The sequence below is a fragment of the Neophocaena asiaeorientalis genome, unplaced genomic scaffold, assembly GCF_003031525.2.
Source record: "Neophocaena asiaeorientalis asiaeorientalis breed wild unplaced genomic scaffold, Neophocaena_asiaeorientalis_V1.1 scaffold32, whole genome shotgun sequence".
NCBI lineage: Eukaryota > Metazoa > Chordata > Mammalia > Artiodactyla > Phocoenidae > Neophocaena > Neophocaena asiaeorientalis.
The window spans coordinates 1,830,768-1,858,402 of record NW_020185327.1 but is presented as its reverse complement, the minus strand read 5'-3'; the positions used below and the strand labels follow the sequence as shown (position 1 = coordinate 1,858,402).

Below are 27,635 nucleotides of genomic sequence, written 5' to 3'. Positions count from 1 at the left end.
CATCTTAAACAGTTTGCCAAACATGCTATTCCTCACAAATAGGAGGAATATACAATTCGTACACTTCCCTACACAATTACAATTTAATGATATACTAGAATTCCTAGATTTCTAAATAACTTCCATAGTGGTTTTTATATACACAGAGAAAATTCATTTTTGAAAACCAAATTTAAAATTCACATCAATACAAAACTAATGTGAAATTATATTAATATATATCTTAAAAGACTAAGAAAAATTGGTTACCATATTTATAGTTTCTGAATGGTGGTGGCAGGCTGGTCCTCAAAGGGATATCTGTAAGAGAAAGATTATTTTTATTATAAAATATTCAAATAGACATAGTATTAAATGAATTAGCATTTTATTATACAATAGCATCTTATACATTTGAAATATACAGTATGTATGTGGGAGACATTATTATATAGTTGATGTTCATTTAGCACATGAATCTGAGAACCCCTGGGGGGGTTAAGTTAGTAGTGGAAATCAATGATCTAGAACGATCTTAATACTCTTACCAAATTTCAGACAACCTACCATGTAACAACTCTAACTCAGCAAAGAAAACAGAACAAAAACAAAGTAAAAAAAATTTTTAAACAGTGTCCCAAATACTAGAATTAGTTTTAAATAATAATTAAACCACAACCCCTACAGAGGGCAATTAAGTAACATATATCAAAATTACATATGCATATACCTTTTGACCTAGCAATTCCACCTGGAGAATTTACCACAGAGGTATATACTTTGCACACTCTTGTGCGTGTGTGTATGAAACGACCATACATACAAAGGTACTAACCGTAGCACTGTTCGCAATGCCTGGAAAAATCCAAATATCCTTCAGTGGGGGTACTTGCTAAATAAACTATAATATGCCCAAACAATTAAACATATTTGTCAACTGTAAAAAACAAAAAAGGATGAGGAAGAAGCTCTCTACTCATATGATAAGATCTTCAAGATATGTCAAGAGTAAAGGAGGCATAAGGCAGAGACTTATTTTTAGTAAGCCACCTTTTAAGTAAAAGGGGGTAAAAATAAGAATATATGTTTGCATTTGCTTATATTTTCATGGGAGGGAACATGATGCACTGGTCAGATAGAGAGCAGAAGTGGCAAGGAGAGGGGTCTCCCTGGTGGTGCAGTGGTTGAGAATCTGCCTGCCAATGCAGGGGACACGGGTTTGAGCCGTGATCTGGGAAGATCCCACATGCCGCGGAGCAACTAGGCCCGTAAGCCACAATTACTGAGCCTGCGCGTCTGGAGCCTGTGCTCCGCAACAAGAGAAGCCGCGATAGTGAGAGGCCCGCGCACCACGATGAAGAGTGGCCCCCACTTGCTGCAACTAGAGAAAGCCCTCGCACAGAAACGAACACCCAACACAGCCATAAAGAAAGAAAGAAAGAAAGAAAAAGGAAGTAGGATAGCTGAATATTAAAAAAATAAAATAAAAGAAGTGGCAAGGAGACTTCTCACTCTATTCCTTTTTACAATTTGATCTTAAAACCACAGGAATGTGTTAACAAAGAAAACTCTAAAAAATCCCACACATCTGAACTAGGAAAACTGTTTAAGTACATTTACCTTTTAAAGGTCAAATACATACCAAAATTAAAATATAATTTATTCATTTATGTTATATGCATTTAAACTACCTACTACCAAATATTCCAGATACAGGGTAAATAAGAAGTTACCAAGACAAGTCCCCACTCTTGAGAGCACATGCTTCCTGTGAATCCTGTAGAAAACTACTGAGTTGGCCAAAAGGTTCTTTCGGTTTTTTCTGTAAGATGGCTCTAGTAGCACTTGGTTGTCTTTAACTTCATTCAAAACAATTTTGTTAGATTGTATTGTGACAGCTGTCATATCAGAGTGCATTCTTAAAAAAACTTATCAAAATTGGTGCATTTTTGTGTAACCATTTTAATATTGAAGATTGAAGAAAAAAACATTTTCAGCATATTATGCTTTACTATTTCAAGAAAGGTAAAAATGCAACTGAAACGCAAAAAAAAAGATTTGTGCAGTATATGGAGAAGGTGCTGTGATCGAACTTGTCAGAAGTGGTTTGAGGAGTTTCGTGCTGGAGATTTCTCGCTGGATGATGCTCCATGGTCGGGTAAACCAGCTGAGGTTGACAGCGATCAAATCGAGACATAAACTGAGAACAATCAATGTTATACCACACAGGAGATAGCCGACATATTCAAAATATCCAAATCAAGCGATGAAAATCATTTGCACCAGCTTGGTTATGGTCATAGCTTTGATGTTTGGGTTCCACATAAGTTAAGCGAAAAAAACCTTCTTGACCGTATTTCCACATGTGATTCTCTACTTAAACGTAAAGAAAATGTTCCGTTTTTAAAACAAATTGTGACGGGCGATGAAAAGTGGATACTGTACAATAATGTGGAATGGAAGAGATCTTGGGCAAGTGAGATGAACCACCACCAACCACACCAAAGGCTGGTCTTCATCCAAAGAAGGTGATGTTGCGTATATGGTAAGATTAGAAGGGAGTCCTCTATTATGAGCTTCTCCCAGGAAACCAAACGATTAATTCCAACAAGTACTGCTCCCAACTAGACCAACTGAAAGCGTCCAGAACTAGTCAACAGAAAATGCATAATCTTCCATCAGGGTAACACAAGACTGCATGTTTTTTCTTTGATGACCAGGCAAAAACTGTTATAGCTTGGCTGGGAAGTTCTGATTCATCTGCCGTATTCACCAGACATTGCACCTTCGGATTTCCATTTATTTCAGTCTTTACAAAATTCACTTAATGAAAAAATGTCAATTCCCTGGAAGACTGTAAAAGGCACCAGGAACAGTTCTTGGCTCAAAAAGATAAAAAGTTTTGGGAAGATGGAATCATGAAGTTGCCTGAAAGATGGCAGAAGGTAGTGGAACAAAATGGTGAATACGTTGTTCAATAAAGTTCTTGGTGTAACTGAAAAATGTGTCTTTTATTTTTACTTAAAAACCAAAGGCACTCTTTGGCCAACCCAGTATGTTCACAGCCAGGGCTATGGTCTCACCAGCCGACATCAGAATCACCCAGCCCGCTGCACCAGTAGATCAGACTCACAGCAGGCCAGTCCCAGGCATGTTTAAACACAAGACAAAAACCTGTTGAGATGATTCTTTGACAAACAAAATCACAGGAGGCCAACCGGATGACAGGAGTAAATGAGGCCGGGCAAACAGGAGGGGACTGTGAGGTAGGAGCAAGCATCCCGTTAAAGGGGGCTGCAGCCCATACATTCTAATCTGTTGCGCTAAAGTCTGGGGGATCAGGTGAATTTTTCTGACTTGAAAATACTGTAGGCCAAAGGAAACCTGTCTGAAGTCCAAATTTGCCTGCCTGACCCCCATCTGAAACGTCTGTCTTAGGCTTAGCAGAGCACAGATCTTCATTTTATCTTTTGTTTCTCACTTACTTATGAATTCTGGGCCAAAGAAGTATTGACTAAACATCGGAAAGGAGAACTAAATTTAATTTATTGCCATTTATATTCCCTGAACTAGACAGCGAAAACCCCTGAAGAAAGGACTGAGGTACAGAACAGATAGCTCAACGAAACTATTTGCACTTAGAGATGTCTACAGTCAAGACACCAAATCACTGCCTTAAGTTCGGTCTAGATTTCTGAGAGGAGAGACGATGACAGAGGCGAACAGGAGCCCCTTTTCTCTTTCTCTCTTTAGATCTCAGCTCAACTGTCACCTCCACAAAGAGGCCTCCCCTGACAGCCCTACTAAAACAGGGGTCTTCTCTCATATTCTTCCCTTCATAAATTTTTTTACAATTATAGTTTTGTCTGTTTACTTAGTTTGGTCTCTCTTTCCTATTAATTCATAAATTCCTAGCGATTAAGACACAGTGGCCTGTCTTCCCAAAACCTATGACAGTGCCTGGCACATTACAGGTTAATGAATACTGGTTCCAGTGAGAGCAAGTACTACAGCCTATTTTCTTCATCATGTTGCCAGTACCTAAAAGAGTGCCTGGCACATGGCAGGTGCTCAAAAATATACATGAGTGAATATGTATCGTTTAATCCCTTTAATCAGCAGGTAAGAACCCTGAGGTCTCAGGAAGGCAGGTGGTCAGCACAAAGAATCAAGAACCAGGACTAGAATCCAGCCCTCCCAACTCCCATCTGCTGCACTAAGAAGGGTAGGATAAAGCTGGTATCTTCCGTGGTGGCAAAAGAAAAGGTTAGACGTTAAACACATTATGGTGAGAAAAAGGCTTTACATACAAAAATGCTTGAAGAGGAGGAGAAAAAGAACAACCACTTCCTTATGAAAAAGGGTGTTTCCCATTTTGCACCACTACGAATAAGGCTATGAGTATTCATACGTGGACAGACATTTTCATTTCACCTACAGGTGGAACTGGCTGGATTGTATGGTAGGCGCATGTTTAACTTGTTAAGAATTTGCCAAATCATCTTCCAAAGTGGTACCTTTTTAACATTCCCACTAGCAACATATAAGGAGTTCCAGTTCTTCCACATCCTAGCTGAAAACTAGTTTTTAATTTCTAGAATTTTTTGATTTTAGTCATGTTAGCGGGTGTGTTATGCTTTCACTATGGTTTTAATTTGCATTTCACTGAAGACCAGTGATGATGAGTATCACTGAATGTGCTTATTTGTCATCCATACATTTTCTTTGATGAAGTGTGTGTTCAAATATTTTGCCCATTTTTAATTGGGTTGTATGTCTTATTACTGAGTGGTAACAGCTTGGTTTCTTTTCTAGTTATTATCATTCTAGATACAAATCCCTTGTTTATATGTTTTACAAAGTCTTTCCAAGTCTGTGGTTTGCCTCTTCATTTTCTTAAGTGTATTTTAAAAAGCAAAACTTTTTAATTTTGATGAAGCCTAAGTTTTTTTCTTTTTTGTTTATTGTGCTGTATTAAGAAATTTTACCAAAATCAGTCCCTAAGATCTTCTCTTATGTTTTCTTTCAGAAGTTTTATGGTTTCAGCTTTCAAATTCAGGTCTTGAACGAAAATTGTTTTTGTGTATGGTAGGAGGTAAGAGTTGAGTTCATTTATTTGCATATGGATATCCAGTTATTCCAACACCTTTTTAGAAAGATGACCTCTTCCCCCTAAAACGCCTTGCTCAAAAACCAATTAAACATATACGTGTAGGACTATTTCTGGACTATTTTTCATTGATATATATGTCACCTATATATCAATACACAAGCACTATCTTGCCTGATATAGCATTATAGTAATAAGTCATGAAACCAGATAGTGTTAAGTCTTCCAACTTTTTGTGACGTATTTATATATTTATTTATTTATTTATTTATTATAGGTCTTTTTTATTTCCCTTATAATTTCTGAACAAGTTAGAATAACTTGTTTATAAACTTTAGGATAAGTTTGACATTACCTGAAGGAAAAAAGAAAGTCTGCTGAGATTTTCATTGGCATTGGAATCCACACATTATTTTGAGGAATCATGGTGTCTTAACCATATCGAGTTTTCTGATCCATGAACACTGTCTATGTCTCCATTTACTTAGGTCTTTTTAAATTTCTCTCAGTGATGTTTTGGAGTTTCCAGTGTAAAGTTCTTACAGCTCTATCGAATATACACTAAGTATTTCATATTTTTTGATGCTATTACTCTTTTTCAGTTTCCAACTATATATTGCTCATAACACAATTAATTTTTGTATATTGATTTATATCCTTCAACCTTGCTAAGCTCAACTTACTAGCTCTAGTACTGTTTTTATAGACTCCATAGGATTTTCTACATAGATAATCATGTCACTAGTGAATAATGACATTTTCTTTCTTTCTAATTTGGATGCCATTTATTTCTCTTTCTTGTCTTACTGAACTGGCTAGAACTTCCAATGCAGTGTTGAATAGAAGTGATTTCTAAAAAACACCATGCCTGGTTCCTTATATTAGGAGAAAAGCCCTCAGTTTTTCACCATTAAGTATAATGTAGGGTGCCAGTTTTTCATAAATATCCTTAATCAGGTAGAGAAAGTTCCCTTCTATTCCTACTTTACTGAAAGTTTCTAACAGAAGTGGATGCAGCATTTTGTCTTCATCTATTGAAATAATCACATGGTTTTCCTTTCTTAATCTATAATATGATGAGTTACACTGAATGATTTTTGAATGGTAAACCATCCTTGCATTCCTAAGATAAACCCCACATGGGCATAATGTATTATTCCTTTTTAAATATTGTTGGACTTGACTTGCTAAAATTTTATTAAGAATTTTTACATCTTTATGCATGAAAGTTATTGATTGTCAGCTTTTTTTTTTTCCTTCTAATTGCTTTCTCTGATTTTGGTATCAGGATAAGGATGACCTCAGAGAATGAGATAATAATTCCTTTTCTTTTATTTTCTGGAAGAGTTTCTGTAGAATTGAGATTATTTCTTCCTTAAATGTACGGTAGAATTTACCAGTGAAGCCATCTGGGACTGGAGTTTGCTTTGTGAAAATGTATTTTAGTTACTGTTCATTTTAAAATACAGAATTATTCAGGTTGTTTGTTCCTGTTTAGTGAGATTTCGTAGTTTGGGTTGAGTCTTTCAAGGAATTTTTCCATGTACCTAGGATAACATATTTATGGCACAAAGTTGTTCAAAATATTCCTGTATTATTCTTTCAAACTCTGTAGAGAATTGTAGTGATATAACAACTCTCACTCCTAATACTGATAACCTGTGTCTTCACTTTCTCTTATTTATTTCCTGATTAGGCTGGCTAGCACTTTATCAATTTTATTAATCTCAAAGATCAGCTTTGGCTGTTACTGATTTTCCCTATAGTTTTTTTATTTTCTGCTATGATTTTTTTTATTTCTTTTATTCTGCTTACTTTGGGTTTAGTTTGCTTTTATTTTTCTAGTTTCTTAACATAAGGGCTGAAATCACTGATTTGAGACCTCTTCTCTTTTTTACATTAGGCATTTTTAGTACCATAAATTTTCCCCAGTACTGTTTCACCAGATTCCCACAAATTTTGAAAAATTGTGTATATATTTTTATTCAGTTCAAAATAGTTTCCCTTTTCTCTGCTTTTATCCATAGGTTATTTAGAACTGTGTTATTCAGTTTCCAAATACCTGGGGATTTTACAGAGATATATCTGTTACTGATTTCTAACCTAATTCCACTGTGGTCAGAAAACAACAGTACAGAGGAAGACACTGGAACTCACCAAAAAAGATCCCCCACATCCAAAGACAAAGGATAAACCACAGTGAGACAGTAGGAGGGGCGCAAGCACAATAAAATCAAATCCCATCACTGCTGGGTGGGTGACTCACAGACTGGAGAACACTTAGACCACAGAAGTCCACCCACTGGAGGGAAGGTTCTGAGCCCCACGTCAGGCTTCCCAACCTGGGGGTCCGGCAACGGGAGGAGGAATTCCTAGAGAATCAGACTTTGAAGGCTAGCGGGATTTGACTGCAGGACTTCAACAGGACTGGGGGAAACGGAGACTCCACTACTGGAGGGCACACACAAAGTAGTGTGTGCATCAGGACTCAGGGGAAGGAGCAGTGACCCCGTAGGAGACTGAACCAGACCTACCTGCTAGCGTTAGAGGGTCTCCTGCAGAGGTGATGGGTGACTGTGGCTCACCGTGAGGACAAGGACAGTGGCAGCAGAAGTTCTGGGAAATACCCCTTGGTGTGAGCCCTCCCAGAGGCTGCCATTAACCCCACCTAAGCACCCAGGTAGACTCCAGTGTTGGGTTGCCTCAGGCCAAACAACCAACAGGGAGGGAACCCAGCCCCATTCATCAGCTGACAAGTGGATTAAAGTTTTACTGAGCTCTACACATCACAGCAACAGCCAGCTCTACCCACCACCAACCCCTCCCATCAGGAAACTTGCACAATTCTCTTAGATAGCCTCATCCACCAGAGGGCAGATAGCAGAAGCAAGAATAACAACAACCTGCAGCCTGGGGAAAAAAAACCACATTCACAGAAAGATAGATAAGATGAAAAGGCAGAGGGCTATGTACCAGAAGAAGGAACAAGATAAAACCCCAGAAAAACAATTAAATGAACTGGAGATAGGCAACCTTCCAGAAAAAGAATTCAGAATGATGATAGTGAAGATGATCCAGGACTTCAGAAAAAGAATGGAAGCAAAGATCGAGAAGATGCAGGAAATGTTTAACAAACATCTACAAGAATTAAAGAACAAACAGAGATGAACAATACAATAACTGAAATGAAAAATACACTAGAAGGAATCAATAGCAGAATAACTGAGGCACACAAGAATGGATAAGTAACCTGGAAGACAGAACGGTGGAACTCACGGCTGTGGTACAGAATAAAGAAAGAAGAATGAAAAGAAATGAGGACAGCCTAAGAGACCTCAGGGACAACATTAAAGGAAACAACATTCGCATTATAGGGGCCCCAGAAGGAAAAGAGAGAGAGAAAGGACCAGAGAAAATATTTCAAGAGATTAAAGTCGAAAACTTCCCTAACATGGGAAAGGAAATAGCCACCCAAGTCCAGGAAGCACAGAGAGTCCCATACAGGATAAACCCAAGAAGAAACACGCTGAATTCTACAAGTCAGAAGGGAGTGGCATGATATATTTAAAGTGATGAAAGGGAAGAACCTACAACCAAGATTACTCTACCGGGCAAGGATCTCATTCAGATTTGATGGAGAAATCAAAAGCTTTACAGACAAGCAAAAGCTAAGAGAATTCAGCACCACCAAACCAGCTCTACACAAATACTAAAGGAATTTCTCTAAGTGGGAAACACAACAGAAGAAAAAGACTTACAAAAACAACCCAAAACAATTAAGAAAATGGTCATAGGAACATACATATCGATAATTATCTTAAACGTGAATGGATTAAATGCTCCAACCAACAGACACAGGCTTGCTGAATGGATACAAAAACAAGACCCATATATATGCTGTCTACAAGAGACCCACTTCAGACCTAGGGACACATACGGACTGAATGTGAGGGGATGGAAAGAGATATACCATGCAAATGGAAATCAAAAGAAAGCTGGAGTAGCAATACTCATATCAGATAAAAGAGACTTTAAAATAAAGAAAGTTAAAAGAGACAAGGAAGGACACTACATAATGATCAAGGAATCAATCCAAGAAGAAGATATAACTATTATAAATAAATATGCACCCAATATAGGAGCACCTCAATACATAAGGCAACTGCTAACACCTATAAAAGAGGAAATCGACAGTAACACCATAATAGTGGGTGATAAAACCCAAAGTTAGCAGAAGGAAAGAAATCATAAAGATCAGAGCAGAAATAGATGCAATAGAAACAAAGAAAACAACAGCAAAGATCAATAAAACTAAACGTTGGTTCTTTGAGAAGATAAACAAAATTAACAAACCATTAGCCAGACTCATGAAGAAAAAGAAAGGACTCAAATCAATAAAATTAGAAGTGAAAATGGAGAAGTTACAACAGACACCACAGAAATACAAAGCATCTTAAGAGACTACTACAAGCAACTTAATACCTAGGAATAAACCTACCTAGGGAGACAAAAGACCTGTACACAGAAAACTATAAGACACTGATGAAAGAAATTAAAGATGATACCAGCAGATAGAGAGATATACCATGTTCTTGGATTGGAAGAATCAATATTGTGAAAATGACTATACTACCCAAAGCAATTTACAGGTTCAATGTAATCCCTATCAAATTACCAATGGCATTTTTTTACAGAACTAGAACAAAAAAATCTTAAAATTTGTATGGAGACACAAAAGGCCTCTAATAGCCAAAGGTATCTTGAGAAAAAAAAATGGAGCTGGAGGAATCAGGCTCCCTGACTTCAGGGTATACCACACAGTAATCAAGACAGTATGGTACTGGCACAAAAACAGAAATATAGATCAATGGAACAAGATAGAAAGCCCAGAGATAAGCCCACACACCTATGGTCAATTGATCTATGGCAAAGGAGGCAAGCATATACAATGGAGAAAAGATAGTCTCTTCAATAAGTGGTGCTGGGAAAACTGGAAAGCTACATGTAAAAGAATGAAATTAGAACACTCCCTAACACCATACACAAAAATAAACTCAAAATGCATTAGAGACCTACATGTAAGACCGGACACTATAAAACTCTTAGAGGAAGAACACTCTTGACATAACGCACAGCAAGATCTTTTTTGATCCACCTCCTAGAGTAATGGAAATAAAAATAAACAAATGGGACCTAATGAAATTTCAAAGCTTTTGCATAGCAAAGGAAACCATAAACAAGGCGAAAAGACAACCCTCAGAATGGGAGAAAATATTTGCAAACGAATCAACGGACAAAGGATTAATCTCCAAGATATATAAACAGTTCATGCAGCTCAATATTAAAAAAACCAAACACCCCAATCCAAAAATGGGCAGAAGACCTAAATAGACAGTTCTCCAAAGAAGACATACAGATAGCCAAGAAGCACATGAAAAGCTGCTCGACATCACTAATTATTAGAGAAATGCAAATCAAAACTACAATGAGGTATCACCTCACACCAGTTAGAATGGGCATCATCAGAAAATCTACAAACAACAAATGCTGGAGAGGGTGTGGAGAAAAGGGAACCCTCTTGCACTGTTGGTGGGAATGTAAATTGATATAGCCACTATGGAGAACAGTATGGAGGTTCCTTCAAAACTAAAAATAGAATTACCATATGATCCAGCAATCCCACTACTGGGCATATACCCACAGAAAACCATAACTCAAAAAGACACATGCACACCAATGTTCATTGCAGCACTATTTAAAATAGCCAGGTCATGGAAGCAACCTAAATGCCCATCAACAGACAAATGGATAAAGAAGATGTGGTACATATATACAATGGAATATTACTCAGCCGTAAAAAGGAACAAAATTGAGTCATTTGTTGAGACGTGGATGGATCTAGAGACTGTCATACAGAGTGAAGTAAGTCAAAAAGAGAAAAACAAATATCATATATTAACGCATATATGTGGAACCTAGTAAATGGTACAGATGAACCGGTTTGCAGGGCAGAAATTGAGACAGACATGTAAGAGAACAAACATATGGACACCAAGGGGGGAATGCGGCGGGATGGGGTGGTACAAAAAAAAAAAAAAAAGAATTCTTTTTTTACACTTCAAAAAGTTAAACATAGTCCAGAATAGGAAAATCTACAGAGACAGAGAGTAAATTAGTGGTTGCCAGAGGCTAGGGAAAGGGGAGAATGGGGAATGACTGCTAGTGGGTACAGGGTTTCTTTTTGGCACAATGAAAATGTTCTGGAATTAGACAGTGGTAATGATCGCACAACTTTGTGAATGTACTATAAACCACTAAATTGTACACTTTAAACATGTGAATTTTATCATATGTGAATTACATCTCAATAAACCCATTATTTTAAAAAAAAGTTACATCAGAAGCATGCATATTAATACATAAACCCAGAAGAAAGAAAACACTGCATGACTCAAATCCTTTCAAATTTATCAAGATTTGTTTTTATGGGTCAGAATATGATCTCTTGGTAAATGCTCTCTGAGCACTTGAAAGGAATGTATATTCTGCTATTGTTGGATAGAGTGTTTTTAAAACATCAGTTTGGTCAATTTAGGTTGATAGTATTCAAGTTTTCTATATCCTTACTAATTTTCTACTTGTTCCATCAATTACTGAGAGAGGGGTGCTGAAATCTCTCACAATAATTGCAGCTTCACCTAATTTTCCTTGTAGTTCTACCAGTTTTGACTTCATGTATTTTGAGGCTCTGTTGTTAGGTGCATAAACATTTAGGATAATTATGTTCTCTTGACTAATTAATGCCTTATCATAATAAATTGAGAGCCTTTATCCCTGTAATATTCTTTATTCTGAAATTAACAGTCACTCCAGCTTTCTTTAGATTAGTATTAGCATAGTATAACTTTACCTTTAACTGATCTTTATCTTTATATACAAGAAAATACATTTTTTGCAAGCAACTTGCAATTGAGACTTCCTGTTATATGTCTGCATTTTAGTTGGTGTGTTTAAACCACTTACAATTAATGTGATTATTGATATAGCTGGGTTTAAACCTACCATTTTGCTATTTGTTTTTTACTTGTCCATCTATTCTTTAATTCCTCTTCCACTTTCCTTTATTTTTTCAATATAAAGCATTTTAAGGTATTTGACTATAGACACATAAAACTATTTAAATGATGAGAAATTTAACCACGTAAACAGTGTTCAAAACTTCTGCACCTTCTGAAAGACAAGGCATCCATGGTCTCTTGGGTAGGGGTAAGCAGGAGGACCAGACACCAGATCTTAGATGCTCTGTCCTAGAACTGACATCTATTACTTTCTCCTCCAGCATATTGGTCAGGAGCTCTATCTAAATGAGCACATGGACAGCTGGTGAGCAATCATTACAAAATGTGATGTTGTAGGTACCAAGTAGAAACACAAAAGAAGTTGTTAGTTTAGCAGGCGAAACTGAGTCTGGAGCACAGGAGAGAGACCAAGGAGAAATCAGTTAGGAGGCGAGAGAAAGACAGTGTGACTGGGAGAGGAAGAGAATGTCCTTTGCCTAGTGACTGGGAGAGGAAGAGAATGCCCTTTGCCTAAGTCCAAAACCCAACTACCTCCCGAAATTTCATTTGGGAGACATGGCTTAACAGTAGCAATCAGGATAAAAAAACAAAACCTAAGGATTTAAGAGATCATAGACACAATATGAAGCAACCAAGAATAATCTTAAATTAAGATGCATGAACTCAATTACCTTTTTAAGAAAAGGCAGATGATAGGCACTTGGGTTGTGCTTCCATGTCTAGGCTTTTGTAAACAATGCTGCGATGAGCACTGAGGTGCATGTATCTTTCTGAATTAGCGTTTTCATCTACTTTGGATATATGCCCCGGAGTGGAACTGCTGGATCATATGGTTGTTCTAGTTTTAGTTTTCTGAGGAATCTCCAAACCGTTTCCATGACAGATTAGAACAGAACAGAACTATCATCTCCCTTTTCTTTTTTCTTTTTTGAAGTATAGTTGATTTGCAATATTAGTTTCAGGTGTACAACATAGTGATTCAATATTTTTACAGATTATACTCTATTTAAAGTTATTATAAAATAATGCCTATATTTCTCTGTGCTGTACAATATATGCTTGTTGCTTCTTTTACCTTCTTTTAAATTGACTATTTGACAGTTTTTTATGATTCCACTATATCCCCCTTTTGTTGGCTTATTAGCTGTAATTCTTTAATTCGTGTGTGTGTGTGTGTGTGTGTGTGTGTGTGTGTATTTGCTTTAAGGTTTTTAGTAAATATCTTTAACTTATCAGTCTACCTCCAAGAGATACTGTAACACTTCATATATAGTAAAAGAATCTTATATCTGCATGTTTCCATTTCTCCCTTGTTGGCCTTTGTGCTATTGCTGCCATATATTTTCCATAAACCCCACAGCACATTATTGTTTTTCTTTAAATAGTCAAATATCTTTTTTAAAATATTTTTAAAATAAGGAAAAAAAGCATTTTCTGTTTACCTTCATTTATGAATTTTTAGTACTACTTCTTTGTGTGCATCCAGATTTCCATCTGGTATTATTTTCCTTCAGTTGGAAGAAGATCCTTTAGCATTTCTTATAGTTCAATCTCCTGGTGCTAGACTCTTTCTGCTTTTGTATGTCTGACAAGCCTTCATTTCTGAAAAACAGGAACAGAATCCTAGGTTGACTTTTTTTCCTTCAATACTTTAAAGATGATGCTCCACTGTCTCCTGGCATGCATCGATTCTGATGAGAAGGCTGTTGTTGTTTTCATCTTTATTCCTTTTATGTAATGTGTCCTTTCTACTCTGGCTGTTTTTAATGTTTTACCTTTACTACCAGATGTAAGCAATTTGATTATGCTATGCCATGGTATAGCTTTCTTCATGTTTCTTTTCCTTGGGATCTGTTGAACTACTTGGATATGTAGGCTTATAGCTTTCACCTCACTTGTAAAATTTCAATCATTATTTCTTCAAATAGGTCTTCCCTCCCCTGTCCCAGCTCCTCTCCTCATGGCCTCCAATTACATGTATATTTGGCTACTGGAAGTTACCCCATACCCCGCTACTGCTCTATTTATTTTTCTCTCAGTCTTTTATCTCTTTGTGCTTTATTTTAGATAGTTTTTGTTGCTATGTTTTCAAGTTTCCTTATCTTTTCTTCTGCCCATCTGATCTACATGTTAACCCTAATCAGTGCATATACATCTCAGACATGGTATTTTTCATCTGCAGTTCAATCTGGACAATCTGGGCCTTTTCTTCTTCTTTGTTTTTTTTTTTTTTCATATCTTCCATCTGTCACATGTGCAATCTTTCCTCTACTTTCTTGAACATTTGCAATATAGTCATAATAACTGTTTTAATTGTCATTGTCTGCTAATTCTACCATCCACAGCATTTCTGGTTTGGTTTCAAATGATTGATTTCTCTCCTAATTATGATTTATATTTTCTTGTTTCTTTGCATGATTGGTAAGTTCTGATTTGATGCAGGACATTGTGGGTTTTATCTTGTTGAATACTGGATATATTTGTATTCCTATAAACATACTGAGCTTTGTTCTGGAACACAGTGAAATTACTTGGAAACATCCTTTTGAGTCTTACTTTTGAGCTTTGTTAGGTAAAAGAAGATCAGAATTTAGCCAAGGGTTAATTTTGCCCTACTATTGCAGCAATACCTTTCTAGATACTCCACCCAATACCCTATTAATTACAAGGTTTTCCATCCTGACTGGTGTAACTACAAACTGTTCCCAGCCCTGCATGAGCTCTGAGTATTTTGCCTTCTGCTTCCGTCAGGCGATTCTCTACCTGGCTTCCTTACACACACATGCTGATCCTATTCAACTGAAGATTCAGGCTCTGCAAATCTTTAGAGCTCTCACTTTGTACAGCTCGTTCCATTCTAGTACTCTGCCCTGTGAACTCTGTCCAGACTCCACTCCAGGATGCCAGCTGTGACTCATAAACTCATAGAATTCTCCAGCCTCTACCTGAATTCCCCCACCCTTCTCTGTGGCCTACATGCTCTCTCCCACAGTAAGATGGCACAATCATAGGGGCCACCTTGTTTGTTTCTGCTATCCCATCTTGTGCTATACGATGTCCAATATCTGAACATCACTGTTTGATGTATTTTGCACAGTTTTTCAGTTATTTCAATTAAAAGAAAAAGTTCAGTCCCTGTTACTCCACCTTGGCTGAAAGCAAAAGCCTGTAACATATCTATTATATTCTGAAAATTATTTCCTACTTTGTACTAAGCTTTTCTTTCACTTTATGTTTTCCCACCTTTGAACTTATTAACTTTGGAATCTAATGAACTTTTACAGAAGAGTTCAGGATTGCAAAATTCTGCAAAAACCCACTTAGTATTTCATTATTGGAAAGTTCAGTAGAAGGCAACCAGTAATTTTACTCATCCATTCAGGTCCCCATAAAAGGCATCCACAGAAAACTTAATTATGAGAAAAATAAGGCAACGTGATAAATATACTGCTGGCAATTAGGATGCCACAAAGGAGTCTGAGATGTTAAAACACATGTTTCAATATAAAAATCAACAAAGTCTGGAAAATTATTAAAGTACCAATGGACAACAAAATAATTCTTTACCTCATAGTAAAGGCTCTAAAAATAGAAGTGGTATAATTTGTAATTTTTTATTAGATGCTGGATCTACGTTTAAAGATTTTTAGGAAAGCACAAACACCTAAGGGAAAAAAAGAAACTGACTAATTCAATGACTAATCTGTACAGGCAAGAATACCAAAGACCTAACATTAATCAGAACACTGTGCCAACATTCTACCCTGATGAAGGGTTCTATCAGGTATTAGAGTAAGACTTCAAAGTTAAGCTATATCAAGATGCTTTTTACTTTAATCATGAAATAATCTAAACATTAAAAAGTATGGAGAATAGAACAAAAGTTCATTTAACCCATCAACCAAATTTAACAAATGTTAACATATTGTCATAACTACTTCAGATCTTTACTATTTTTTTATTAAATAAAACATTATGGATACAGTTGAAACCTTTTCTATGTCCTTCTGTAGTCCCATTAACCTCCCTTCCCAGAGGTAAGCACTAACTATCCTTAAGTTAGCATACCTTCTTCGTCGTTATATTTTCATTCTGTTGTCATAGCCACAAAAGATAGAGTATTATTTTGTGTTTCAAATTTATAGAGTTAAGTATTTAAACTAAAGAATCTACAGTACATTTTCTACTACAAACAAGAGACCATCACCTCAACACTGTATTGAAGGAATGGCCCCTTTGTGATAAGGTGATAATGTGCTACGAATTTGCTACTACAAAATTATCCTGTTCCTTTCTAAATAGGAGGGGCACCAAGGGAGTGCTTCTTTACAGAAGAATGCCAGATAATAAATGCAGAAGTAGTCACAGAGTTAGAAAAAAATCCCAATTTCTGCAACCACCAGTGATTCAGGTAAGGATCATCAATAGACACTAAAACTATTGGAAACAACACATGCATATCGTCTCAATGTTTATCGCTCCACACACTACTTATTAGTTAGAAAGATACCTTTACAACAGAGAAATCTGGTAGGCAGCACCTTAACCAAATGACCTAAATACGTATCACCAGAGCTTCCAGGTCGGTGAACGCACGGAGATACCAGGGAGAATGGCGCACTCCGAGAGGGCATGGAAGCTCTGCACCCTTTCCCCATGCTTTGTCCTATGCATATTTTCCACCTGGCCGTTCCTGAGTTTTATCCTTTTGTAATAAACTGGTGATCCAGTTTGTTAAATAAATAAATAAAAATACCACCAATAGTGGGGCAAAGCAATACCAAGTGCTTCCTGATGAGATGCAACTAGGAGGAATCACCAACATCAGGGATCAGCAAACTATTTCTGTAAAGACCAGTAATAAATATTTTAGTTTTTTGTGAGCCATACAGCCTGTCACAACTGTGTAAGTGCCACTGAAACACAAAAGCAGTACATATAATATGTAGACAAATGGGTGTGGCTGTGTTTCAATAAACTTTGTTTATAAAAACAGGTGGCAGGTCAGATTGACCCCACAGGTCGTGGCTTGTAGATCTGCAAGCTACATGGTAATCCGGCCAAAAATGTTTAACCTGAATCTAACCATAAGAAAACAATCAGACAAATCCATGTTGTGGGGCATTCTATAAAACACAGACCTGGATTTTCCTTTTAAAAAATCAATGCGATGACAGATAAATGAAGGTGGGGGCTGCTCCAGATGAAGGGGATTAAGAAGATGTGACTCGCCATGAAAAGACTCCGAAGAGCCTTAAATGCATGTTCCTAAGGGAAAGAAGCCAGTCTGAAAAGGCTACATACTGTATGATTCCAAGTACATGATATCCTGGAAAAAGCGAAACTAGAGACAGTAAAAGGATCAGTGGATGCCAGGGGCTTGAAGAGAGGATGAATGGGTGAAGCCTGGGGGATTTTTAGGGCACGTAAACTATTCTGTATGATAATTCATTTGTCAAAACCCATAGAACTTAACAGCACAAAGAGTGAACCTTAATGTATGCAAAGCAAAAAACAAAAAAACATTTAGAAGGACAGGGGATCCCAGGAAAGAATGCAGAGGGTGACAAGAGAATACAGCTGTACTGCAAATAGATGAAATAATCTTACTGAAGAGGGTGAAAAAATGGCGCTGACCTAAATAACTTTGGCAATGAATAGATTTTTGTAAGATTAAGGCAAAAGGAACTGCACAAAAGCACTGAACTCTAGTTGATATCACGTTGTTTCCCACAGAGTACCAATTAACAACTCTGATACAGCTATACCGGTATACTGGAATTAAACAAGTAAGTAAAGGGATGGCAGATGTTAGGAGTCAGGTTCCTCACTGTTGGATTGGGGATGTACAGATAAGCAAGGGGAGAAGGCCGGAATGATCCACGTGATAATGGATTAGAGTTGGAAACATCAGTAAGAATTCACGTTTAACATACAGATTCAGATGGTAAACATGAAAATATTTACACCTATGCATAAGTATACAGGTTCATATACTTCTTTGCTCTGCCGGTTAAGAGAGCCTAGAAGAAATGAAACCCCAGTAGTAAAGAGCATACCTAGCACTCAGATCTTGGCTTCTAATACCATTCTCCAATAAAACAACCAGGGCTCCTAGAGAAATGGCTGATTCTAGAACTGGCTCAGGATATACAAAATTAGCCTGGAACATCTTAAAGTACCAGAGCTACACACAGATGGCATATGTCAAAGGGGCACAGAAGCCAGCTGAAAGAGTTTCCAATGACCAAATCTAGACTAATTTGAGTAACAAAATAAATAAAATCTCCCATGCAAAAGAATTCCAAGTAAATTAACTCCCCACTCCTCAACTGTGTACTGTGCATAGTGACTTCCTTCCAAAGGGTATGTTATGAACAGGGAGACAACAGAGCAACCTTACAGTGGGGAAACCTACATTACTTCAGCCAAGCGATCAAGGTCAACATCCACAGTCATAAATCATGTAGAAAGTAGGTGCCCTTGATATGATGTGATAAAAGTGACACTTTATCTTTGTGATTTTCCTCTCAAAAACCCATATCCCCAGTCTAATCATGAGAAAAGCATCAGGAACATTCCAACAGAGAGGCGTGTTATGATAGGCCTGATCAGTACTCCCCAAAACTGTCAAAGTCATCAAACTGGGAAAATCTGAGAAATTGTCACAGTTCACAGAGCCTAGGGAGACATGACAACTAAATGTAATGTGGTATCCTGGATGGGATCCTGGAGCAGAAAATGGACCTCAGTAAAAACTAAGGAAACCTGAATAAACTATGGACTGTAATTAATAATGCATCAATATTGGTTCATTAATTGCAACAAATGCAGCATATTAATGTAAGATGTTAATCATAGGGGAAACTGTGGAGGGGAGAATTAGATATAAACAAACATATAAAAATTAAAAAGATAAAGAAAATCTTTCTAACTATTCTAGTAGTCACCCAATAGAATAGACTGCTCTACAAAGTAACATATCACCAGGAGTAATAGGGTATGAAGAATGAGTTCTGAATTGGAAGGTTGGATAAAATCTCCACAGCTTTCCTCTGTTTAACAGATGAAATAATTTTACATTCAGAATCAAGATTTAAAGTATTACAAAGTACTAAAATGCTTCCAAATCAATGAATAATTAAAATGTCATATTATCTAGATAATTGGTTTATTTATTCTGAATCTAGAAAATTTGTCATCTATATAAGGTAATATACCTTATGGTATATGGTACCTCTGTGTTCAGAATATCTGATTAACATCAGATATGTTAATAATAGATTTCCTTGTTTTGTTATATTTATATGCTTACATATAAACATAATCTTAAGTATTTATTATTGATATGTTTATACCTATTTGTGTTAGTTTATATTTACTATACTTATGTACTATATTTACATATAAATATAATCTTAAGTATTTATTATTGATATATTTATACCTATTTGTGTTAGTTTATATTTACTATACTTATGTACTATATTTACATATAAATATAATCTTAAGTATTTATTATTGATATGTTTATACCTATTTGTGTTAGTTTATATTTACTATACTAATGTACTATATTTACATATAAATATAATCTTAAGTATTTATTACTGATATATTTATACCTATTTGTGCTAGTTTATATTTACTATACTTATGTACTATATTTACATATAAATATAATCTTAAGTATTTATTACTGATATATTTATACCTATTTGTGCTAGTTTATATTTACTATACTTATGTACTATATTTACATATAAATATAATCTTAAGTATTTATTACTGATATGTTTACACCTATTTGTGCTAGTTTATATTTACTATACTTATGTACTATATTTACATATAAATATAATCTTAAGTATTTATTACTGATATGTTTACACCTATTTGTGCTAGTTTATATTTACTATACTTATGTACTATATTTACATATAAATATAATCTTAAGTATTTATTACTGATATATTTATACCTATTTGTGCTAGTTTATATTTACTATACTTATGTACTATATTTATACAGCTGTAGATTTTAATGGCATGGTGTAGTGGTACAATGATTCTCAATGCAGAATGGATCAAATTTGACCAAAGTTTCTTGGCTAAGGGAGAAATACAGACAATTATGGGAAGAGACAAGGTTAAGCTATGGATGGCAAAAAGTGACTATGATAAGAAGAAAACAGCTAGAAAGGCAAGAAGGCATCTAAAATAACCCCAAAAGGTCATTCAAGGTCATTCAATGAACATTTCTGTCTGTGTACAAGATTCGCTATGCCACAATGTCAAACATCCTTCCAGCTTTAAGTGTTCAAAACATTACAGCAAGGCCAACAGGCACATGAAAAGATGCTCAACATCACTAATTATTAGAGAAATGCAAATCAAACCTATAATGAGGTCAGACCAGTCAGACCAGACCTCAGACCAGTCAGAATGGTCATTATCAAAAAATCTACAAATAATAAATGCTGGAGAGGGCGTAGAGAAAAGGGAACCCTCCTACACTGTTGGTAGGAATGAAAATTGGTGCAGCCACTATGGAGAACAGTATGGAAGTCCCTTAAAGAACTAAAACTAGGGCTTCCCTGGTGGCGCAGTGGTTGAGAGTCCGCCTGCCGATGCAGGGGACATGGGTTCGTGCCCCGGTCTGGGAAGATCCCACAGGCCATGGAGCAGCTGGGCCTGTGAGCCATGGCCGCTGAGCCTGCGCGTCGGGAGACTGTGCTCCGCAATGGGAGACGCCACAACAGTGAGAGGCCCGCGTACCGAAAAAAGAGAAAAAAAAAAAAAAGAACTAAAACTAGAGTTACCCTATGATCCAGCATTCCCACTCTGGGGCATATATCTGGAAAAGATGAAAACTCTTAATTTGAAAAGATACACGCACCCCAGTGTTCACAGCAGCACTATTTACAATAGCGAAGACATGGAAGCAACCTAAACGTCCATCGACAGATGAATGGATAAAGAAGATGTGGTACATATATAATGGAATACATATACATATATATACTCATCCATAAAAAAGAGTGAAATAATGCCATTTGCAGCAACATGGATGGACCTAGAGATTATCATACTGAGTGAAGTAAGTCAGATAAAGACAAATATCATATGATATTACTTATTTGTGGAATCTAAAGTAATGATACAAATGAACTTATTTACAAAACAGAAAAAGACTCACAGACATAGAAAACAAACTTATGGTTACCAAAGGGTAAGGGGTGGGAAGGATAAATTGGTAATTTGGGATTAACAGATACACACTACTATATATAAAATATGTAAACAAGGACCTACTGTATAGCACAGGGAACTATATTCAATATCTTGTAATAACTTATAATGGAAAAGAACCTGAAAAAGAATATGTACATATATATAACTGAATCACTTTGCTGTACACCTGAAACACTGTAAATCAACTATATTTCAATTTAAAAAAACACTAGAGCAAGATGAACTAAATTCAAAGACTCTTTCGACACTGAGTGAATCCATGTACTTCAGGGATCCTCTTAAGCAAGCAAGGCAGTAGACAAAAGTAAAGAGGCAACTTAGTGTAGTGTTTAGGAGTGCATGATGTACAGCTGAACAGCCTGGGTTGGGCTGTAGCTTTGCCTTGTATTAGCCATGTAATCTCAGGCAAGTTTCTTCACTTCTCTCTGTGTTCCTTAGTTTCTTCATCTGTAAAATGGAGATAATAACAGTTCCTAATGTAGAAGGATGCTGTGAGGATGAAATGAGATAACCTACTTAGAGTTCTTAGCACAGTATCTGATACATAATAATGCTTGCTATTATCATTATTAGTTCAAAAATTTCTCAGTAATAAGCTATTTGGTCTTTGTTATGTACACAATTCATAAAGGGTAAATTTACCAGCTTTGCAGAGTTCCACAGTACCTCAAATCAGATGACAAAGATAGGCAGAGAGCACACAAGCCAAAAAGGTCTGAACCCCAAAGTTTACCTTTTAATCAGTGGAACACATTTCCCACAGGCACGATAGAAACAAGTAGTGGATATACTATTAGTAGCACAGGTGAAAGATGTGAGTAGGCTGGGCTGAGCATCTAGCTGTGATCCACACCACTGCTCTAATGGGGAGCATTCTATGGTACTTGGGAAGGAAAGAACACAGTGACCCCCGGGAGAATACATCTGCCCCTGGCGGCACTGGAGCAGCTTGAAGATTACATCTTATTCTCAAGGACTTCAGAGAACCTATTCTGCACTGTGCCAAGAACACCACAGCACTCACTGTATTAACAGTAAGAAACACGGTAACCCATAACACACACAAAGATTTTAAAATAAAAAATGTAGGGATTTGTTTTTATTTCAAAACCTGACTATGCTTTTGGCGATATCTTTTCAAAAGCAGGACCCTCTGTAATTGGCAGTATCTCAGTACCAGCTCTCAATCTCTCCATAACAAGTAGACTGACTAGTTCGTTTTCCCTATGGGTTTATATACCTCACTTTCTTCTTAAGCAAGTAATACTGAGCAGTGAAACCACTCAAAATTAGACCAAAAGGAAAAAAAAAAAAAGTAAGGGAGAAGAGTTTAGAAATTTTACAAAGTCAATCAGGAAATAAAATGTCAAGAATTAACTACATTTCTTAAAGTTAGCTATACACACTTACATTCCACACACATAAAACAAGATCTTGGTCTCCCAATAACATTCTCCAGTAATAGAATCAGAGCTCCTCTGAGAAATGGTTGATCCCAGGGCTGGGGCAGAGAAAGAACAGGACATGTCTGGAACATCTTAGACCAAAAAGTAAGGAAGTGCTCAAAGAAGGATTGGGGACATGTTAAAAGGACATGGACCCAGACTGAAGGGGCTACCGCCAGCCAAAATGGGGATGATTAGAGCATCAAAATAAAATAATCATAGTAAAGAATTATAATCCTTTGAATAAAGTAAGAATCCTTGAGTCCACAGTGATATAAACAAAAGATTAAATAAATGCGGCGGGGGGTGAGAATGGGCGGGTAGGGTAAAAAGCTCTTCCTTACTGTAGAAAAACAACTAATGTATCTAAAAGGAATGATGGAATAAGAAAAATCACCATTTGCCAATCATCATCATAATAACTGACTCAAGCAAGAATCATCAAAGGATGCTGAACTAGTGGATGAAAGTTTGAGAAGCAACAGGACATTCACATAGTCTCAGAATATACCCCTACAAGTTAATTTTCAATGACAATAAAAATGTACAGTGGAGAAACCTGGCAGATATCACCTTAACCAACTGATTAAAGTCACCATTGCCACTAATGGGGGCAGTCGACAGCATGTGCATCCTGGTGTAAATGCACTGAGAAGTCAGCATTGTTTCAATGATTTGAAATTGAAAACTAAGGAAACCTGAACAAACTATGGACTGTAATTAATGATGCATCAATATTGTTTCATTAATTGCAACAAATGCAGCATACTAATGTAAGATGTTAATAATAGGGGAAACTGTGGAGGGGAGAAAAAGCATAACCTAAATCTAATAATGAGAAAACACTGGAAAAACCCACCTGCGTTCTACAAAATAACTGGACTGTACTATTCAAAATTGCCAATGTGATGAAATACAATAAAAGACTCCAGGATAAAGAAATTAACTCAGATTAAAGGAATTAATTAATCTCAATAAGGTCTGTAAAGTAGATAATAGCATTGTTTCAACGTTAAGTTCCTGATTTTCATCACTGTACTATGTTTATGTAAGTGAATTCCTTGTTTTTAGAAAATACACACTTAAATATTTAGAGGTAAAAGGGAATCATGTCTGCAACATACTTCTAAAAGGTTCAGAGAAAAGAATGAAGTGGGAGAGTAAGAGAGGAAGGGGGAAGGTGGAGGCGAGAGAAAAACAAATGTTAACAAAATGTTGACATTTGGGGAATCTGTGAAGAGCATCCAGGAGTTTCTGCAACTTTTCTGTGTCTGAAATTATGTCAGTTTTTAAAAATTAAGTTGGATATAAAGTACTACATCTGTCAAAACTCATAGAACAGTACACAAAGATCTGTACATTATACCATAAGATAATAATAAAAGCTTATTCTAGATGTTTCATCAAATGTTGATGATTGGAACACTTCAGTAATTGAAAACAGAGATTAGAAACCCACAAAGGACCGATCAAAATGAAGACTAAATTCAAGCCTGCTGTATGTTAAGCTTGAAATGATACAGTAGCACCAGTGAGGCTGCCTGTCACTTCTGTGCCCACAATGACCAGCAGCTCTCATGATTTCCTGGCCGTACAGAGGCCTGCCACCTTCCTGTCACACTCCCCAGAAGGCCCTCTTGTGCTCAGCCGGGTAACACTACATTCTCTTACTAACCAGTCTCCAAATACATAAACCCGTATGTTACAAGCAAACACAGACCTTAATTTTTTTTTTAATTAAAAAAGGGAGAAGCCAAACATGATAGTGACAATCTCTGATGAGGGCAAACATGTTGCTAAATAAGCCTCAGGGAAACACTGCCACTGATGCCAAGGCCCAGAGCAGGAGCCAGCCTCACACCTGGCTTAGAACACAGGTTAATATCTTTCCAAGTGTTTTTTAAAGATTACTATCATTCTAATAGTCAACAATATTTTTCAAAACACTAATAAAACAAAGTGGCTGAGATGTCTCATACCTTGCTTTAGAAATACTATAAATTCCTTTACAGTTTGGTCCAAATGAACTCCATAATACACTACAGGTCTGAAATTGCGATGCTCAAATGAACGAATGAGGCGAACCGTAATGGTCACATCTTCGGAAGCCATGTGAAGAAATTCCTGTGGCAAGGGGACAATAACATCAACTCATAATTATCTACAAGCCTGTACTTCCTCCATCAGCTCTTGGGCACCCAGCCCATCTCTCCCACACTGCACAGTTAGCAACACAGTCCCCACACCCACGCCAGATTCCGGGACAACCAAAGGGTCCCAAGGTCACTCCCACCTACCCACGGCGATCCTGGACAGCTTCATCACAGTCACTGATGTTCTGACTGGTCAAAAACTGACAGGGCACAGAAGATGAACACAATTGACTCAAGAGTGTGGGTGTGCATGTATGGGGAGAAGTGGGTTGCACTAAACATGTGACCACTCTGGTTTGGTACACCAGCGATCTCCTCATTTGGCCCTGAGATGAAGTACACTTATATTAGCATCAACTATCAGGCTACATTTTGTTTTGTTTTGTTCTTTTTGTTTTGGCTGCGTTGGGTCTTCGTTGCGGCGCACCGGCTTTCTCTAGTTGCGGGGAGCGGAGGTTACTCTTCGTTGCGGTGCGCAGGCTTCTCATTGCAGTGGCTTCTCTTGTTGTGGAGCACGGGCTCTAGACACACGGGCTTCAGTAGTTGTGGCATGTGGGCTCAGTAGTTGTGGCTCACGGGCTCTAGAGCACAGGCTCAGTAGTGGCGCATGGGCTTAGTTGCTCTGCGGCATGTGGGATCTTCCTAGACTGGGGCTCGAACCCGTGTCTCCTGAATTGACAGGTGGATTCTTAACCACTGTGCCACCACGGAAGCCCCAGGCTGCATTTAAATTTCACAAATGTTGCCAGATTTCAGGAAGGATTTAATCATGTGCCACGGTATCATCCACCTTCCACACTATTATTTGAATATGTTTATTTCATCCTAAAACTATGTATTGGGTTGGCCAAAAGGTTCTTTCGGTTTTTTCTGTAAGATGGCTCTAGTAGCACTTGGTTGTCTTTAACTTCATTCAAAACAATTATGTTAGATTGTATTGTGACAGCTGTCATATCAGAGTGCATTTAAAAAACAGAATTATCGGGGCTTCCCTGGTGGCGCAGTGGTTGGGAATCTGCCTGCCAATGCAGGGGACACGGGTTCGAGCCCTGGTCTGGGAAGATCCCACATGCCGCGGAGCAACTAGGCCCGTGAGCCACAACTACTGAGCCTGCGTGTCTGGAGCTGTGCTCCGCAACAAGAGAGGCCGCGATAGAGAAGCCCGCGCACCGCGATGAAGAGTGGCCCCCGCTTGACACAACTAGAGAAAGCCCTCGCACAGAAACGAAGACCCAACACAGCCAAAATAAATAAATTGATTTTAAAAAAAATTGGTGAATTTTTGTGTAGCCACTTTAACATTGAAGATGGAAGAAAGAAAGCAACATTTTCAGCATGTTCTGCTTTATTATTTCAAGAAAGGTAAAAACGAAACCAAAATGCAAAACACTAGATTTGTGCAGTGTATGGAGAAGGCGCTGTGACTGACTGAACGTGTCAGCAGTGGTCTGCGAAGTTCTGTGCTGGACATTTCTCGCTGGACGAGGCTCCATGGTCGGGGAGACTAGCTGAGCTTGGTAGCAATCAAACCAAGACATTAACTGAGAAGAATCAACATTATACCACATGGGAGATAGCCGACATACTCAAAATAGCCAAATCAAGCGTTGAAAATCATTTGCACCAGCTTGGTTATGGTCATTGCTTTGATGTTTGGGTTCCACGTAAGTTAAGTAAAAAAAACCTTCTTGACCGTATTCCTGCATGCGATTCTCTACTTAAACATAATGAAAACCTTCCATTTTTAACACAAATTGTGACAGGTGATGAAAAAATGGATACTGTACAATAATGTGGAACAGATCGTGAGGAGGCAAAATGAACCACCACCGACCACACCAAAGGCAGGTCTTCATCCAAAAAAGGTGATGTTGTGTATATGGTGGGATTGGAAGGGAGTCCTCTATTTTGAGCTCCTTCTGGAAAACCAAACACTTAATTCCAACAAGTACTGCTCCCAATTAGACCAACTGAAAGCAGCACTCGACGAAAAGCGTCCAGAATTAGTCAACAGAAAACACATAATCTGCCATCAGGGTAACACAAGACCATGTGTTTCTTTGATGACCAGGCAAAAACTGTTACAGATTTAATTCTATCATCAAACCAGGAGGTATTATACTCATTTAAGGATGAGGAAAGACTCAAGAGAGATTGCACTAATTGCCCAAGGTCATATAGCTGATAAAAAAATGAAGCCAGGATTCAAGCACCAATTTAATTCCAAATCCCATGCGCTCTCTAATGCACTGTTCGAAAAATCATCCCAAACTATCTCCTCCAAAAAATCTGCAAAGTTGCCAATGTTTTAAAAATAAAATTATGGTATATTTCTAACTAGTAGCAACTACTTCATGCTTTCAACTTTGCATACAACTTACAGCCATAATATGCAAGTACTAAAAAAAATACCTGTAATGAGGGGAAAGCAGGGAGCAGGGGGTGGGGGGGGGGGGGGGTGGTGGTGGTGGGATGAACTGGGAGATTGGGATTGACATATATACACTAATATGTATAAAATAGATAACTAATAAGAACTTACTATATTAAAAATAAAATTCCAAAAGAAAAAAACCCTGTAATACTAATAACATAAGATGTCCAACCTCACCAGT

General features: G+C 37.3%; 1 protein-coding gene across 7 annotated transcripts in view; it reads right to left on the bottom strand.

Moving 5' to 3' along the window:
* Positions 1-27,635, bottom strand: part of CUNH2orf76 (chromosome unknown C2orf76 homolog) — an 84,461-nt gene that overhangs the window by 25,244 nt on the left and 31,582 nt on the right. For 6 of the 7 annotated variants that reach the window (XM_024734512.1, XM_024734515.1, XM_024734517.1 and 3 more), the window contains 2 exons: positions 24,847-24,991; positions 250-300 (listed from right to left, as the gene is read on the bottom strand). In XM_024734512.1, coding sequence (XP_024590280.1) covers positions 250-300; positions 24,847-24,979 — 184 coding nt within the window. In that variant the 5' untranslated portion in view covers positions 24,980-24,991. The remainder of the gene's footprint in view (positions 1-249; positions 301-24,846; positions 24,992-27,635) is intronic. The other variant, XM_024734518.1, reaches the window with a different exon arrangement.